We start from the raw sequence: 18,736 nt of genomic DNA, 5'->3' as shown, positions 1-18,736 counted from the left end.
ACCCTACGATGATGGCCCCCTCGGAACACGAGAGGGGGCACATCCGCCACATTCGGCGCGACTGGTCCCCCGACCTGTCGCGCATGGCCCTCTCAGTTCACACTACACGCCTGTCTTCTGTGTGGTCGTGGTATTACATCAGGCGAGTTCGGATCATTTGTGTGAAGATGTTAAAGAAAGGTCTGCCACTGTATAATCTATTCCTTATTTTTTTTTTAATTGAGCGCAAACAAACTTGCGGTCAATAGCTATATACAATAAATGACATTGTAAATTCTGACCTATAATTATGGGTGCGTCGTTTTTGTACCATGTTATTGTTGAATTTAGCTCTGCAGCACGTTTACACGGTATTTTTAAATACTTATCGCCTTCAATAGCTTCAATTTTCTTTGGTGTCCTTTTGATTGATTCTGTGAAAAGTTTTAAATTTAACGCATGTTTTAAATTAAGCAATGCAAAAAGCTATACATATATACTGAAGTCAAGAAATATACGCTGTATTTTCTTCATATAATGAAAAGGTAAGCCTGTATTAATAATTAAAAGTTTATTAATTTTACTAATATTATAAATGCGTAATTTTAGATGGATGAATGTTTATTAGAGTTTGTGGCCTAAACGGCTGAACAAATCTCGATGAAATTTAACTCAGTTGTAGAGGATAGTCTGGAGGAACACATAAGCTAATTACTTTTTTAATTCCATGCGGACGGTCTCGCGAGCTAAAGTTAGTCATTAATAAATATGTATTTAGTTTTAATTATAGTAAAAGAACGATTATTCGCTCTTTTAAGTATTAAAGCACAACGAAGTGTAAAATAAATAAATAGTATCATTATTAAATTCTTACTTTTAACGTTAACTTCGAACAAATATTTTATTTCACTATCATAATCATTTACAATGCAAGTATAGTAACCGTCGTCATTCATAGTAGCCTCTGGAATTTGTATCTGACCATTGCTGCTAATATTTCTGTAACAAAAGTTGATTTGTGGATGTATAGGAAATAGAAATCATCATCATCATCTCCTTATCCTACTCCCGTAGGGTCGGCGCAACAGGTTTTTGTCCTCCACATAACTCTATCATACGTCATCTCAGTCATCACTCCCTTTTTTGATCATGTCGCCTTTTACACAATCCATCCATCTCTTTCTAGGTCTACCTCTACCGGTGTACCCTTCCACACTCATATCTAACGTTCTCCTTGTAACGTGCGATTCATCCCTCCTCATAACATGCCCATACCATGCTAACCTTTTACTTCTTACCTTCTCTACTACGGGGGCTACTCTCAAACTTCCTCTAATATACTCATTTCGTATCTTATCCATTCGTGTTACCCCACACATCCATCTTAATGTAGGAAATAGAAATATTATCTTTTTATATTCTCGATCCATTTAAATTTGACAATGTACCCTTAACTTTGAATTTTGAAACAAATGACTACTAACTACTAAAAAAAATCTCGTTATCAACTATAAAATTACATTATGTTCGCGAAATATGGAATTCAATATCTTTCAATCCTATTTCTTACTAATATTATAAATGCGAATGTTCAGATGGATGGAAGTTCCTTAGATTTTGAGGCCTAAATTACTGGACGGATCTCCATAAAATTTGGCATACTTGTGGAGGATAGTGTGCGGAGGATAGAGGATAGAATTTCTACGCCGATATGAGCAGGTTGCATCAGGATATTTTCCTTCACCGTGAAAATGTGGAAAAACATGATATTGGTACATTGCGGAATTCGTACCCAGATCACTTTATAGTTGCTAGTTCAACTGGAGAATTCCGTCTCCCCAGCTTCGTATAGAATCCCAGTGTAATGAGTCATGATGCGTTCCTTCGGATATCTCGGGACTCTCCACAGTCGCACTCGATAACGCCCACCAAGAGGGTCAAAAAGACCTAGTTAAAAATCTTTACCTTACGTTCCTCGGATTACCGTCAAATGAAACGAATGACCATTGTATTTTTGGTGTTGGATATCCTTTGACTGGGCAAATTAAATTTAACGGCTCTCCAAACTCAATATTCTTTGTCTCTACACTTGAATTTTTGGTCAGCCTAGGTTTCTCTGAAAATTAAAATTAACAAACCATGTTTAAATATATTATAATTATAATAAAGCGTAAACACACACTTCTCTGTTGCCTATGACAGCAATTACAGCATATTTTTGAATATTTTTATTTTATAGAAAGTTCTACACTTGCGTCACGCTTAAGGCTATATATTTTAACGCCATTAAACTTAGGAGGTAAATATTTTGGATAAAAACCCTAATGTGGGGAAGAGACCATAAGTTGCTGCTAACATCAAGGATGCAAGGTAGTCATCATGTCATTTTGACTTTTGTAATTGACAATTTGACAAATGTAAACAATGAAATAAAATTTTCATAATTTTATGTGGATGAAGCCGCACGAGAACAGCTAGTGTTTTAATATTTCCCTTTGTAAGCGAAATTATAAAATTAGCCGTCGTCCGGAACTCTATTCGTGCACAGTTAAGCTTTAGTATCCTACGTGTTTCTTCAAACTATGTTCTACATTTGTATCAAATTTCAGTGAGATTCGTTTAGACGTTCAGGTGATACGAAGTAGAAACATCTATTTTTAAACTTACCAAATACATTTATGTTTGCAATCTTTTTAACGGATCCTAATTTATTAACACCTTCACATGAATATTGTCCCATATTGTCAACAGACGCCTCAAAACTGTAAAACAAAATATTTCAATCTAAAAGTAAATAACTACCTACATATTTTAAACGGCAAATTTGCGTGACTAATTACAGTAATTAAAAATAGTCATTATATATTGCATAAAAAAAACAGGAAGAATAAATGTGGAAGGGTACATCAGTAGGGGTAGACTAGAAAGAGATGGATGGATTGTGTGAAAGGTGACATGATCAAGAAGGGAGTGATGACGGAGATGACGTATGATAGAGTTATGTGGAGGAAAAAATCTTGTTGGATAAGGAGGAAGATGATGATGATTATTAAAAAAGAAAAATACATTGATTAAATATTTTAAAGTATTGCAATTAACAAGTATTGTTTAATTATCTCATGGCAGTATACAATTTGGAATCTGGCACTGTCCAAAGATGTAACTGCAAGAAAAAGTCATTAGTACATAGTTAATAGCAGTTTAATGTTTTCCTTTTCTTTGTGCAACTGACTACTGTCTAATTGGTTGAAACTTTGGTTTTGTTGGTTGAAAATTAGTGAAAACTACTTTTAAACATTATTAATTATTATTATTTAGACACCTCTCTATAAATTTGGCCTCGTTTACTCTAAAAAAAATCTTCTTTATTTTTATGCCCTACTTAGAATCTAAATTATTATATCTAAATAACTTTGGTTTAATTTAATAAATAATCTAACCTTAAAGTGTTATGGTTGTCTATTTGATAAGGCTCCAAGTTCAGGATCATTAGACCATTAAAAAACCAGTTAATAGTCGGGGCTGGCTCTCCTTTTATATCACAGGTTACTAAAATATTTCGTCCGGCTTCTTGAATGATAGTAACATTGTTTTGACCTTCGACGACTGGAGCATCTGAAAAATAAATATATAATTGGTAAGTAAATCATCACATAGCATCAAAAGGTTAAAGAATTTTGGAACAATATTCGACGAATGTCGGTTAACACTAGGAGTAAAGTGGGCCCATGCAAAGATTTTAAGATTCAAGGATAGCCTGCAGAAGAAATAAGCAGCAAGCTATACGATGTCATTTTTTATTTTTATCTTAACTATACTGCTATTCTTTTCTTGTCAAATAATATTAAAGCTACTTACAATTAATAATTAATTCTAAAACGTGAGAATCCTCAGCAATTTCATTTGTCGCAACACATTTGTAGGTGCCGGCGTCGTTGTTACTTACTGATTCTATTGAAATGTCCTCTTTATACTCTTTAATATCATGAAAAGAGTCATTATTTTTACTTTTAAAGGACCATTTAATAACTGGTTTTTGTGTCCCTTTTAAAATCCTTAAACATAAATAAAACTTTAAGGAGCCTGTGCCACCAAATTGTTAATTGTCTGATAACAATCAGACGTGTAAAATATGTGATGGAAATATCGTATTTTGTTCCCTTATCTAACAGTGACGTCATTTTTAAGCTGAGCCTCTATCGAGCGAGTGACGGGACAGGCTCTGAATGTTTTGTATCAAATAACTGAAGCTTTAGTTATACATTTTATTTCTGCTATTTAGTTGAATCTGTATCAAGTACTTCTACTTTCTTCTCTTAAAGCAGTTTTTTTTTCACAAAGAAGAGAGTAAACATACTACTTCTATTTGTTGTTCTACAAAGATATTTATAAACATTTAAATCTCCTTGTTTTCCCACAAATACGCTTGTTCCCATTACCTGCACGATACAATTGCATTGGACCCTCTCGTCACAAATATTTCAGTTATTCTTTTATCAATTTTCGGTCCCTCTGTAAAATGATAAATAAAAAAAAATGTACGTCACGAGGTATTTTTTTATTTGATTTTGAAATAAATATTTTACACCACAGGTAACATACCAACGGCAGACTTTGAAAGTGATAGTTTTATAGAATACATAAGTCTCTTCACACCGTTTCGGACTTCGCATAAAACGGTACCCTTATAGTTTGGTTTCATTTTTTTTATTGTTAAAGTGGATGTATCTGGTGATATGTCGAAGTCATCATCTGCTTTGATTTCATTTCCATTTAAATACCAAATAACTTTAGCGGGTGGATCAGCATTTACCTTACAATATATGTTTTCCTCTTTATTATACTCAATTTGTTTATCTGTTGGTGAAATATAAAGAAGGAAATTTTAATTTAATAAATATAATTTGCCCAAATAATAAATTCAATAGTTATGGATATACGCGTTAATACAAAATACCATATGTGAAGTGAAAGCATCTCTGCGTTACGCCTAATAAGATGTGGGCTTCATTTTAATCCCATTCCATTTTTAAAAGTGGTAAAGCCCGTTTTGTCATATTCGAACGAATGGACCGGTTCGCCCAGTGCAATACCACGACCACACAGAAGACAGGCGTGAAGTGGAAGATATTCCGCATTTAGTCCGTTGAGTATGCTTGCCAGAGACCTAATTTTAGTCTCTATCTTTTCTTATAAGGAATGGAAAGGGAAAGTGAATTCGAAGATGGAGGGGACGCATAGCACGGGGAAACATCTTCTTGTGCGTAACCTGCTCCTTAGATCAAACATAGACATATCTTCAATTGCAAATATCTATGAGCAGCGGTCACATCACCACTTTTGCGAGTTCAGGATGCCACTTGTTTGTTTGCTAGCTTTGCCAAAAATTGATTAAACATCAAATTTAATTTTGAATTTAATGTTTAATCAATTTACCCCTTTACCTTTAGAAATCTTCACTGCAGTAAAACGATCTCCTGTTTCAACTTCCACGCTTTTCTCATCACTGTTAATGGTATTGCTAGCTTTACAAATGTAAGTGCTACTTTTTTCTACTTTCTCGATGGTTAACACACTTATTAATTCATATTCCTCCCTTACAGTTGACACCTGGATATATTAAGATGTTTTTAATTATGTGCAACGTAAAAAGAGATTGTTAAAATTTTCTTTATAAGAATACCGTGATAGACTTACCGTAGATGTCAAGGTGCTTCCGAAGACATCATACCATAAAATTTCGGGTTTAGGATAACCTGTTGCTCTACATTTCAGTTGCAAAGGATTTCCTACAGAGGTTGTGACTTTTGTTTCTCCCAATATAGTAACTGTAGGTGCTTCATTTTTTATAGTACCTGATGGAATGGAATGAATATGTATTTAACTACCAATTACTTTACTTAATTGACTAAGATGCAATTATGACGAGTTTAAAAGTGGCCAGTGGTCCACCTTAAGAACTGCAATCGTTTGAACATTTTGAAACGAGACGCGGAACAAAAACCAAAGCATTATAAATGTCTTTGTCTAAAGAGTTTGTCCTGTTGCAATAAACAAATTTTTTTCTATAGTTGAACACCGCAGATTTTTACGACTGTATATTCGATATCGGCAGTCTTAAGGAATTGTTTTTTATTTTTGTAAATTAAGATATAAAATAACTTTACTTACCAGGTAGTACTTTTTGCGGTTCTATAGGTAAAGAAGCACGTGTTATTATGTCCTTCATCGTTTCATCCTCTGCTACCATCTAAGTGAAATCACAGACCAATGTTACTTATACACTAAACTTTACATTACTTTAATTGAATTCATATTCATTAATACAACTATTTACCACTATTTTAAAAGTATCTTTCGGAAAATCGATTGGATCTGAAACATAATACTGATCTTCCTCAGCCACAAACTTGAGTTTATCTAAAAGTACATTGTTCTTCAAATCCACGATATCTAATCTTCGAAGGTTTATTCTATCACCTTCAGTGTTTAGTTTTAGCAATATGTAAGATTTTTGATCTGGAAAAGAGACGTTATAATTATTAAAATTAATAAATTTTACAACGTCAAATATTAATAAAGCGTTTTTAATAAATCTAAACGATTTATTTACTAGCTTTCGTCTGCCATTCCGATCGTTTGGCATTAAAATGGGAATCATTTAAGCATCGGTGGCTCAGGGGTTTAAGCACTCGACTTGTAATCTACAGGTCTTGGGTTCGATCCCACTATGTATTTAGATAATTTAGTCGACGTCCTTACGGTGAAGAAATACATTGTGATGCAACCTGCACACATCGGCGAAAAAATTCAAAGATACACGGGAAGTCAACCAACTCGCAGTGGGCCAGCGTGGTTGACCATGCCCTAGTCACCCCTAACTTGGGTAAGCAAGAGCCCCTGAAGTGGGAACGTATAGTGAGCTGTTGATGATTTGGAAACAAATCGCAATTCATTAGTATTTATATTATTAAAATTATTTACAATACCTGCAACCGGTCTATTTGCTGTTTCATTGAAATTATTAGGCTTAATAACGGAGAAGCCATAACTGAAAGAAACTTTAGTTGAACCATGCATTGTCAGTAATGTGTTAGTCGTACTATTTACATCTATAGTGTAATCTCCTGGATTTGTATTATTCCATGATATTATCTGTTAAAAAAAACGTTAATTTATTATTAAACATTCCATAATAATTAAAATCAACTTGTGAACCAATTCGTAGAAACCTAGTTAACTTAAAACAAAATAGTTTTTGCAAATGTGGAATAGAATCATGATCGTGGTCAGCAAAAAAAGTAGCCAAAATGACGAATGTTATTTTGGCTACTTCTTTTGCTGCTTGCTTACCTTTAAATTTTTAACATCTGTGATTGCCTGTGTATTTACTGTAGTATTATCCTTGTCTGTTACCTGTACTTTTGATGCACCACCATTGACAGACATTATAACATTATCTATTGAAGGATCTATAGGCACCTGAAATTGTCATTTTATTCTTAAAACATAATAATAATATAGTTATATGTTTTTATTGTATTTTTTATCATAAAAGGTAGTAAACGAGCAAGCGGCCACCTGAATCCACCGAAATAGAAAGCGACCGTTGCCCATAAACATCCGCATTTGCAGATGCGTCTCCTCTAACCGTCAAGTCCACTTTTCTTTCCCCTCCTTTCCTCTTAAGAAAAGGGTGGAAAGGAAAGGAAGTAAAATTAGGCCTCCGGGACCACACTCATCAGATGAATTGCTTTTATTTCACGCTTGTTTTCTGGTGGTCGTGGTATTACACCGAGCGAGTTAAAGATGTTAAAGCGGGCTCTACTACTGTCTATAAAGTGACAGGAGCAAGTGAAACCGGAATTTACAAAATAGTGAAGAGTTCGCTGTCCAAAAACATCTGCTTCTGCATTTGTAGATAGTACCTCGCCTACCTTAATCAACAGAGGAGGGGTAGAATAATCATATTTCCCCATCTATTCGTCCCATCAGAAATCCACTTCCCCTTTTCATCCTTTTTTGTCTGGGTAGAAAAGGGAAGAAGTAGAGTACTTTAGACCTCCGGCACGCACATTCATAAGACTAAACGTGGAATTGCTTCCACTTCACGTCTGACTGATGTTAGTTTATTATTGTTTACAGTCTAAATTTGTAGTAAATTAACATGCAAAGTATGTTATCAGGTGTAATTTTCGTGTCCAGATTGTAACTTTCAATGCTACAGATGAAGACTTTCAATGCTTGTTGTCGATAAGTTGGAAACTATAATTGCAAAAGCTGCCATCTGTCTATTATTATGTCATGTAAAAATTTAAGAAGTTCTTACCACAACTTTCTTCTCATCGGTCGCATTAAATTGCTTTTGCATTATTTCAACCTTCCTACTATCCACTAACTTCATCACGTATTTCATAATCTGAAAAAAAGATATTTATCTATACTATTATATTATAATAAAGCGTAAACACACACTTCTTTGTTGCCTAAGATGTCAGCAATTACAGTATATTTTTTAATAATTCTTTTTTTTAATATATTTTATCGGCATTAAACTTAGGGGGTAAATATTTTGGATAAAAACCCTAATGTGGGAAAGAGACGCTGCTGTCTTGCTAAGTTGCTAAGTTGCTGCCAACATCAAGGAAGCAAGGTTGTCATTATATCATGTTATTTTGACATTTGTAATCGATAATTTGACAAATGTAAACTATAAAATAAAATTTTCATAATTTCATGCTGATGAACCCGCGCGGGAACAGCTAGTAAAAAATAAACGTTAAATAACACGTTAAATAGTTATAAAATGGGACTCTTTAACAAAAGTGAAATCATGTAGTTACTTACGTATGGTATATTATTCTTATTCAAAAAGAAGAATTCACCGCCAGTTTCATAGGCCAGCTTCACGAAAGCTGAGAAATCCATGTGTGGCTCACTTGTACAATACATTTTCGTTACTAAGAAAGTAATCTAAAACAAGTAATACATTTATTCTTCTGTAGCAGTATATTAAAGAGGAAAGATTTGAAATAACCCAAAAACTACTGGGCCGATTTCAAAAAATCTTTCACCAATAAAAAGCTACGTTATCACTGATTAACATAGTGTATATTTATTACTATTTAACTCCACGGGGAAGTAGTCGCAAGCAATAGCTAGTATTACATGTTTACGTTATTTACATAAAGTAAAACATATAATTTACGACTAAGTAAGTTCAACAATTCGCAAACAGCTGATAATTGGTAAGAAAGCTTAGAACACTATGCATGTGTGTGTAGGGAACCGTGTTTACATGATAAAAATAAAAATTATGCTTACCAATTATCAGCTTTATGCGATTTATTGTAGGTTCAGTATTCAATGGCTGTATTTCATTAAGTACATTTATAATCGTAATTTTCCAATATCTGATTAATTGAAAAAAAATATTACCTTTGTATTTAATTCCAGCGCTAAATTTTTCACTCTTTCATACTTATTTATATCTTTGGCCCTGGCGTCAGTAAAAACAAACATATAGGAATACGGGCCCCCACTTTGTAGGCCTAGCTCAATTCCAGACATTGCCATTTCGGGGCAATCGCCTCCTCCACCTATATGAAGAGTCCGTAACGATTCTTTGAAATCCTCTCTCTTATTTGTTTTGATACGTAATTCGAAATCTGAAATTGTTTGGCTATTAATTAATTTATACAAGGGTATAGAAAAAAACAAATACAGTGCTTTAAGAGGGCTTGCGAAACTTACTACCTTCTTATGAATATAAGTGAAAAACAATCTAAATGTGTAGATTACTAATATGAGAAAATGTATGTCTAAAATTTCCTAACCAACGGCTTTAAAATAGTATTACAATGAAATTCTAATGACATAAAAACTTTTTTTATGTAAAATAAAACAATGTTTTATAATACATCTAGAAATAGTTTGAGTTTACTGTGCCAAATACTAATCTGTTGGAGTAATAGTTTCTTCGGAAAAGTTACCACAAATTGTAAACATTGTGGAATAACATAAGGCGAATTAGGGAAATCACTTTGGTTTTTTCCTACTTTAGGTCTGAAGATGACAAATTCGGGCCATGAAATCTCAATTAATCGTATAATATACCCAAAAAAAGAACTGCACTACAACTCGAGGAAATGTAAGCTTAAAGTAAGTAGTAATTTTATAAAGTAGTATTTTTAATTAAAGTAGTATTTCATAATAATTTATAATCTATTTAAAATGTTATGTTATAAATACCTGGATCATTAAATGTAACAATTATAACATTTTCAATCTCCGATTTATTGGAATTGTAAACTGCGTCGAATACTCCGTCAGCACTCCTGAGTACATTTCTCACTTCTGCTGACATTGAAATAGTATTATCAATCACAAATATTAAGGAACTGTTCTTCACAGTTTGAGAGTAGATTGGACATAATAATATTGATAGCACAAGTACATGGTACAGTCCTTCGTTCATGGCTGAACGCTGAAGGGAACGTATTGTTTTCACGAACGCGGCCACAATATTCACAGATTTATCAAACGCACCCAAACGTTTACTGGAATTGGATATGTAGGTGTAGTCAACAACTTTGTATCTAAAAATAAACATTTGGAAACTTCCTTATTTAAACACATTTATTTATTAGTATTAAGCTCAACCATTAGATGATAAAATACAATTTGCATTTATTGTATAACTAAGAAAATAAAATAGAAACTACCTACATCTAATTTTATAGAACATTACTACCGACTTTTTATAAATTTGAATGTTTCCTTTGGTTTTTCGTTTTATTAAATCTTATAATAGCAAATAATAGCTTGATCAGCTTTACTTTTTTTAGCTCTGATTTAACACAAAGTCGCTTTCATCGCGTATGATACTCCTAATTTTTTATTTGTTATCTCAACTGAAATAACAAATTAAAACCAATTTATTAAAACAAAACATAGGACATCGATGGCTCAGAGGGTGACCACATGACTTGTAATCTTGGGTTCGAATCTCACTGTATACTAATGTGTTTTTCAATATTGGAATTTCATCGTTGCATTTATCCGACGTTCTTAAAAAGGAAGGCTCTTACGGCGAAGAAATTCAAATATTTGTGTGAAGAGAAAGTAAGGAGTAAAAGGTTAGCATGGTATGGGCATGTTATGACGAGGGATGAATCGCATGTTACAAGGAGAACGTTAGTTATGAGTGTGGAAGGGTACATCGGTAGAGGTAGACCTAAAAAGAGATGGATGGATTGTGTAAAAGTTGACATGATCAAAAAGGGAGTGATGACTGAGATGACGTATGATAGAGTTATGTGGATGACAAAAACCTGTTGCGCCGACCCTACGGGAGTAGGATAAGGAGATGATGATGATGATGATGAACCCTCAGTGGGGCAGTGTGGTTGACTACGGCATAGACACACCAACTCAAGGTAGACTCGGAGCCTCTAGTGGAGACGTAAGTGGGCTAGTTATAATGATGATGAGTATTTGTTGTATCAGAGTAAAAATATGATGAATGCTGCTAAAAATTATTTTTACATTTTAAGTGTGATATCTACGGAAGAAGAATTTATCTGCATACATTTGTGGGGTATCAAAACCGACATCCTCTGCCGCAAAATTTTGTGAATGGTACCTTTCAACTGCAACAAAATATAAATAATTTATTCATAATGCTATCAGTTAAACGTATATTGTAGGACTTTTATTCACTAGATAGTGCTCTCAATGTAAAAGGGAATAAGGTTGATTTTCTAAAAACTAATACTAAATCAAGTAACAACAATGTATCATTTAAAGGTTATCAGTATGCAACACATATTACTAAGATATCATCGCGTGTTTGTTAAGTGGAAGTAGAAGTTATATTTATCATATTAAATTAATGCAAAAGTTTAGATGGATTGTTTGTTCCTACGTATCTACAAAATGGTTTTACGGAACTCTGTGAAATTATGTAATAAAGTGGAACAAAGTCCGGGAGAACGCTAACTTATTATTTATTTTTATCCCGCGCACACGAAGTGGCGGACAACACATAGTAAAAGGATAGAACAATCAGGCAATAAGGAAAAAAGAACAATGCGTAATATATTGTGATATCAGTAATGAGTGTCAACAAATAACCCACATCCTCTTTAGCAATTAACTCTTACTCACTTCGGGTGTACGTCCAAAATACGAATTAAATCATATTGTCATCACGCTCATTTTATTTAAATAAATAGAGACAGTAATCCTACATAGTAACAGTTATGATAGTAGAATATTTCGATAAACAAAAATAAATAAGGGATTTAAAAGAAATAACACATTTCGTTTTAAAATTAGATAAAACCAACGCAAAATTTAAATAACATCAATTCCATTGCATCTTCCCCTTAAGTGCTCCTGTGATGTTAGATTTATAGTCAAGTATAACTATGTCATCCTTTACAAGTTTGTACTTCGTCTCATTTGCAAATGCGGAACGTACTAAAAATGTTAATATTTTTCGTGTTATATTTGTCAGCTTTCGTAACAGCTAATGAATATGGTAAAAGGAGTTTCACTATAGTATTAGATACTACAATATCGATGCGGGAAGAAATCGATATTTTAAAATCAAACATTGAATCTGTTGTGAAAGTTCCATTGTTTGATATAGATAATTATATTCTGTTACCTTTCGAGGATCCCGGTAAGTCAGTACGACTTTTTAGGTGTGTTTGGCAGAAGATGTTTGAAAAAATATTCTTTTTTCTGAACTTACGTTCTCTCGACCAATCAATAACCAACGGTTTAGCAACCTTCTAACTCGTGACAGCTGTTACTACGTTTACAGTGACAATCAGGCAATCTTGTTGTATACTATTAAATACTTTAAAAAATAAAATCAATGGTAGCTACCACTACACCTAACCTAGATCATCACCTTGTTCTATTAAATTATTGTAATCATAAAACCTTAATTATTTCAGGCTTTGGTCCTTCTTTTGTTTACCAAACACCTAGCAAATTGGTTGATGTAATAAATTTAGTAGAAGTCGGTGGTGGCAATGAATGTCCTGAGAATTCTATGCCCGCGATAGAGCGAGCATTGACAATCAGCAAACCAAATTCAATTATATTTGTATTCACCGATGGTTATGCAAGCATTAACAACAAATTAAACTCTGTTGAAAATTTATGCCGAACCACAAACAGTCAGGTAATATTTACTTTTAGGTGCGGCAGCATTCAGTGTTAAGCACGCTACACACTTTGTTTCAACTTAATAGTAGGATTGTGCAGTTAAAAAGAACGTGTGTATGGAAAACTAAGAATTGTACACAGTCAGAATTTTCCCGTCTTGAACTCAACAGTGGTTGAGCCCGCTTTAACATCTTCGCACGAATGAACCGGCTCGCCCGGTTCCACCACGGCTACAGAGAAAACAGGCGTGAAGTGGAAGCAATTCGTTTTTCGTCTCACAAGTTCCCCCGTCTTTTCTTTTCCACCCTTTTCTTGAGATGAAAGAATGGGAAGGAATTGTGGATTTGACGGTGGAGTAGACGCATAGGAAGGGGAAATGTCCTCTTTATGTGCGTCTGCAATTGCGGATGTTTATGGGCAGCCGTCGCTTTCCATTTCGGTGGATTCAGGTGGCTGCTTGTTCGTTTGCCTTTTTATATTATATAAAAAATATGAATTACCTGCACTGTCCTACTGTTCAGTTGGAAATTAAGGTGTGTACTGCCAAATTCAGGGTCTACACTAATTGTTTTATTTTCCAGGTCATAATATTTCTCAGTGGAGAATGTGTACAAAGTGGTACCAAGTCTGTGGTGGGTACTATAGATGCATACTTCGACATTGCGAGATCCTGTTCCGGTTCAGTTGTAAAACTTCAATTGTATACCTTTCGACAGGTAAAAAGTGTTTCATGTTATTAAAATCGTTGACATTACTCTTGTATGTATTCAGAATTAGGATCAGCTATACTTCTATACTAAATAAATAAAGCGTAAATACACACTACTTCGTGGCGTAGGATGTCAGCAATCACAGTTTATTTTTTAAATAATCCTTTCTTTAATAAAAAGCCCTTCACTTGCCACACGCTTTAGGCTATATGTTTTTACGCTATTAAACTTGGGGGATAAACAAATTGGAAAAAAACCTTCATGTGGGAAAGGGACCATAAACTGCAAGCTGCCAACATTAAGAAAGCAAGGTTGCCATGGTTTGTCATTTTGACATTTGCTATTGATAATTTGATACATGTAAAAATAAAATAAAATTTGCATACTGCAACTTAGACACTCACTTTATCATCTATACTAATATTATAAAGAGGAAAACTTTGTTTGTTTATACCGATTTTAAAATTTTTTCACCGTTTGAAAGGAAGTCTGTGAGTAACATAGGCTATATTAATTCCACGCGGACGGAGTCGCGGACGAAAGCTATTAGCTACATTTAGGCGTTTATTTCTTTATTGAATCATTCAAAATGATATTCATAATTTGTAACCTTTCAGGTATTTAGAATGATGAAAGAAATAATGAAAACAGATTGGACTGAGATTGTTGCTAATAAAACATCGTTTGGACGAGATCAATTTACAGTGAGTGATATTTTTTAAATGTTGATTTATCTATATTTCAAGTTATTATTAACAGTGGTAGAGCCCGCTTTAAAATCTTTGGACGAATGTGCCGGATCGCCCAGTGTAATACTACCACACAGAAAACAGGCGTGAAGTGGAAGCAGTTCTGCGTTTGATGAGTGTGGTGGCGGAGGTCTAATTTTAGCCTTTCCCTTCCCATCTTTTTCTTATACGGTAAGGATGGGAAGGGAAAGTGGCTTTGACGGTGGAGGAGACGCATAGAAAGGAGGAAATATACTCTTTATGTGTGGTAATAAATATTTTTTACAGATTTCAGTCGATGCTTACACAAAATACTTGGTTATGGTAGTCACTGGCGAGTATCTTAATGTAGAAATAATAGACGAAAATGGCGAAACTCCTCCAATAGACAGAATAGTTAACACATTGCATTCCAAGGTGAGTTTCTCATCTGAGAAATATATATAGAACAACAGGGCAACAGAAATATATCTATATTTCTGTTACGAAGTAAAAGTAATCAATAACATTTCATTAAATTGATCTGTTATTAATGTTATATCTATGATTTTTACGTTATAATATTAAAATGAAAATGGTAGAATTATTTCTAATTGTTTTATCTTTGGCACAGGTAATAAGATTTATTTCTCCATCACTTGGAACATATAATGTGAAAATATCCAGCAGAGGGAAATCATTAATGACAATTTACAAAAGAAGAGAAGTAAGTTTTCGATTAGGTTTCTCACCTAAATTGGCGAGGAACATGAAGGAAACCAGTCCTTTACCTCTACCAGGTAACTTTAACTTTGTATTCACTTGTTTAATTACACCAAGTATATGATAAGATATGTGCAGGCATCACGATGTTTTCCTGCACCGTAAGAACGTTGGGTAAATTATGTACATATGAAATCGAAGATCACATTGGTACAGTGGGATTCGATCCCAAGACCTGTATATTACAAATCAAGTGCTTAAACCACTGAGCCACCGACCCTCTGTAATATAGCAGTGTCCCACCTTAAAGTTACAGTCTATATTTCTGTAAGTGGAACAACGCAGATTTCCTCGACTGTATTTTTTGTATCTTGTGGTTAACCAAAACAAATGTTTTATTACGTTTTAGTTTATTTGAAATTGTTATTGTTGAAAACTGCACTAATAAATTGTGTTGTGATTTTCAGTTACCGTCAACTACATATTCATCGCAGTAGCCGAAATATCAATTGAATTAAACTCGGTTTATATAAAATTCGACGGCCGTCATGTGAAAAAGATTGATGTTCAAATCGTAGATAGAAATTTAGGTTTATATTCGGCGAGGGAATACTTTGAACCCGAGAAATCGTTTAAAATTACAGTAAGAATATCATTTTAAATTATGATTAATAAATATTACATTTTAATGCCTATCCGGTCGCACACTTGAGATAAAACTATCGCAAGACTGTTGTGGAATTGTCGATTGTTTCGCTGCCAATTCATTTTAGTTGAACAACTAAAAATCGAGTAGTATACGCACCTTCATATAATCTCATAGGAATCAAAGCGCGACTAAACAGTTGTGCGAAAGTTTAGTTGCAGGTGTGCGCACGCTCTAAAATGGAAAGGGGAAGAGGACTAAAACTCCGACAAGCACACTCGTTAGACGAAACGGGGATGTTTTAGCGGATTCACGACCGAATACTGAGGAATCCTAAACCCTCCGCTTCGTAAGCGCCACATACAATATCATAGATGTAAATTTTTATATAGAGTTAACACCGTTATTTTTGTATTTCGTTTCAGTATTCGGCCGTAGTGACAGGTACACAGACTATTGATACCGTTTACCACATGACTAACTTGGATGTTAAATGTTCTTTTCTTTTTAATATACTTGTATTAATTTAATGTTTTTCAGATTTACGGTCACGATGAATCCTATCAAATCATAAAAGGATCGACGGGAACACTAACTCCACAAAAACCAAGTAGGTTTTAATTGGTTTTTACAATTCTTATCGGCCTTGTACGCTTGAACAAATACAAGTACTGGCGATTTAGTTTTTAAACATTTTATAACATTAAATAAATGAATTTTTGAAATCGGTCCAGAGTAGGTTTTGAGCTTATTATCCAGTATTTTATTACATAAATAAATGGTGTTTAGAACGCAATTAATTTAACAGGAATATTTGACTTTTAATTATAATAAAAAGCTTGTTAATACTGTCAGTAGTTATTTTAATGAGTGTTGTAATTACAGTTCAAGAACTGCAGATCCAAAAACCGAAAATAGAATGGATTGAACCGGAAGTTACGTTAGTGGAATACAAGGCTAACATTACCCTCGCCTGCAAAGTGTCCGGCTATCCTAAACCAACAATCTCTTGGTCCGATGACACTGGGAACACGTTTCCTTCTGAGGTATGGAATCTAAATTATCGTATGCTACCTTAAATAAATAGTTTTCCGCTTCATATCTGAAGGAACACTTTTGTTGAATAAGTTAATTTAATAATGGAAACTTTGAGTGAATTACAAACGGTAAAAAAGCTTAAAATGTATATAACTAAGGCATTATTTTATAAGTTATAACGTGAAGTGACCACTTCGTGCCGTTAACGCAATGCTCGTATGGCATCCCTCTAACCTATCTCACCGGAGGTGACTGTCATTTGTTTTTACTCATAATAATTACACATTATTAGGTAATCGATAATAGTTGTTTTTCATGTCAAAAGTTAAAATATAACTCTTTTTATAGCTTAATAACGATAACAATTTTAAATAAAACTTCCTTATTTTAACTTCATTAGTTGGGCTTTGGACAGGAAATTTCAATGTTGTTATCTTCTCAAAAACAAACGTAGTAGCTGATAGTTGCAGTGCAGAAATTAATTAAAATCGAGTATCGAGCGCTTTTATTACTATTTTTTACTAATAATTACTCTTATCTCTATAGTTATTTGTTGCAAATACGTCATTCGTATAATTAATAATTATTTTAAAAACATTATAATGCTAAAACGAATCTATATCTATACTATTATAATAAAACGTAAACACACACTTCTTTGTTGCCCAAGATGTCAGCAATTACAGCATATTTTTGAATAATTCCTTTTTTAATAAAAAGCCCTACACTTACGTCATGCTTTAGGCTATATATTTTCACGCCATTAAACTAAGGGTGTAAATATTTTGGATAAAAACCCTAACGTGGGAACGAGACCATAAGTTGCTACCAACATCAAGAATGAAAGATTGCTAACGTGTGTCATGTCATTTCATTTTGACATTTGCTATTGATAATTTGACAAACGTAAACAATAAAATTAAGTTTTTACAATTTCATGCAGATGAATCCGCACGCAAACAGCTAGTATCTTAGAATTCCTTAATGTAAAGCCCGCTATACACGCTCAGTTTTTTCTAAACGATCAGACAGTTCAGATAAAACTGATCATGAGTAAAGGGCATAATAAACACTAGATGACCGCCGCGACTTCAGCCGATTTAAAATGTTCATTAACATCTGAAGTAATAATTAGTTAATGTCGCAAAAGTCGGCAATAGCGCCACTGTACATGACTTCATTGCAGTATTAAAAAGTATACAAGAATTATTTTCAGGATGCTCTACTCGAGACACGTTCAGTTTTTATAAGCTATGCATATATTAATAAGGTGACCGATAATAGTACAATTAATTGTAACGCCGTGTCCTCTAAAGGTGAAGATACTTTGTCTATGAATCTTTTTGTCAATAGAACACTAACATTTGAAGTTATAAAATATCCTGAAGGTAAGAAAGATAGCACAACTGTCGTTTTTTAATCTATATGTTACCGGAAATGTGTGATAACTGGGAATTGTATACTTTGTCTAGGAAGAGTATAGAGTTTCGAAGTTGTTTTGGCAATTTGTAAAATGTTTCAAAGATTATTAAATACACACGTATCCTGGTATTTACACATTTGCTAGAAATTGTATGGAATTCCTAAATCGCAAAATAAGGCATGAAAACAATGTTTTCTATAAATAAAATAGCATATGTGGGTTCTCAATAAGCGATTTTAGGAGTTATACATTGCCTAGGAATTATGTACAATGATGGATTTCATACATTTCCGTCAACATATACCATAAAGAATAATATTGTATAACA

General features: G+C 33.6%; 2 protein-coding genes across 4 annotated transcripts in view; one reads left to right on the top strand and one right to left on the bottom strand.

Moving 5' to 3' along the window:
* The window catches only part of LOC106105485 (hemicentin-2-like), a 16,460-nt gene extending 5,913 nt beyond the window's left edge, over nt 1-10,547 (bottom strand). Inside the window, exons 1-18 of the mRNA XM_013285817.1 lie at nt 10,231-10,547; nt 9,418-9,647; nt 8,827-8,952; nt 8,309-8,398; nt 7,333-7,461; nt 6,969-7,134; nt 6,317-6,498; nt 6,151-6,229; nt 5,677-5,834; nt 5,424-5,589; nt 4,582-4,836; nt 4,419-4,491; nt 3,838-4,034; nt 3,420-3,594; nt 2,647-2,741; nt 1,945-2,095; nt 854-978; nt 282-413 (exon numbers count right to left, since the gene is read on the bottom strand). Of these exons, the coding sequence (XP_013141271.1) occupies nt 282-413; nt 854-978; nt 1,945-2,095; nt 2,647-2,741; nt 3,420-3,594; nt 3,838-4,034; nt 4,419-4,491; nt 4,582-4,836; nt 5,424-5,589; nt 5,677-5,834; nt 6,151-6,229; nt 6,317-6,498; nt 6,969-7,134; nt 7,333-7,461; nt 8,309-8,398; nt 8,827-8,952; nt 9,418-9,647; nt 10,231-10,456 (2,755 nt within the window). The 5' untranslated portion in view covers nt 10,457-10,547. The remainder of the gene's footprint in view (nt 1-281; nt 414-853; nt 979-1,944; nt 2,096-2,646; nt 2,742-3,419; nt 3,595-3,837; nt 4,035-4,418; nt 4,492-4,581; nt 4,837-5,423; nt 5,590-5,676; nt 5,835-6,150; nt 6,230-6,316; nt 6,499-6,968; nt 7,135-7,332; nt 7,462-8,308; nt 8,399-8,826; nt 8,953-9,417; nt 9,648-10,230) is intronic.
* Nucleotides 1-18,736, top strand: part of LOC106105486 (hemicentin-1-like) — a 55,701-nt gene that overhangs the window by 32,833 nt on the left and 4,132 nt on the right. Inside the window, exons 1-10 of one of the 3 annotated variants that reach the window (XM_013285819.1) lie at nt 10,061-10,140; nt 12,948-13,177; nt 13,743-13,877; nt 14,489-14,575; nt 14,888-15,016; nt 15,213-15,378; nt 15,769-15,944; nt 16,488-16,557; nt 16,833-16,993; nt 18,202-18,373. In XM_013285819.1, coding sequence (XP_013141273.1) covers nt 13,046-13,177; nt 13,743-13,877; nt 14,489-14,575; nt 14,888-15,016; nt 15,213-15,378; nt 15,769-15,944; nt 16,488-16,557; nt 16,833-16,993; nt 18,202-18,373 — 1,228 coding nt within the window. In that variant the 5' untranslated portion in view covers nt 10,061-10,140; nt 12,948-13,045. Of the gene's footprint in view, nt 1-10,060; nt 10,141-12,373; nt 12,668-12,947; nt 13,178-13,742; nt 13,878-14,488; nt 14,576-14,887; nt 15,017-15,212; nt 15,379-15,768; nt 15,945-16,487; nt 16,558-16,832; nt 16,994-18,201; nt 18,374-18,736 lie in introns of those variants that run through there. The other 2 variants (XM_013285818.1, XM_013285821.1) reach the window with 2 other exon arrangements.

This window comes from Papilio polytes, unplaced genomic scaffold (assembly GCF_000836215.1).
Source record: "Papilio polytes unplaced genomic scaffold, Ppol_1.0 DF822845.1, whole genome shotgun sequence".
Lineage (NCBI taxonomy): Eukaryota > Metazoa > Arthropoda > Insecta > Lepidoptera > Papilionidae > Papilio > Papilio polytes.
This window is presented reverse-complemented; position numbering and strand designations above follow the sequence as displayed.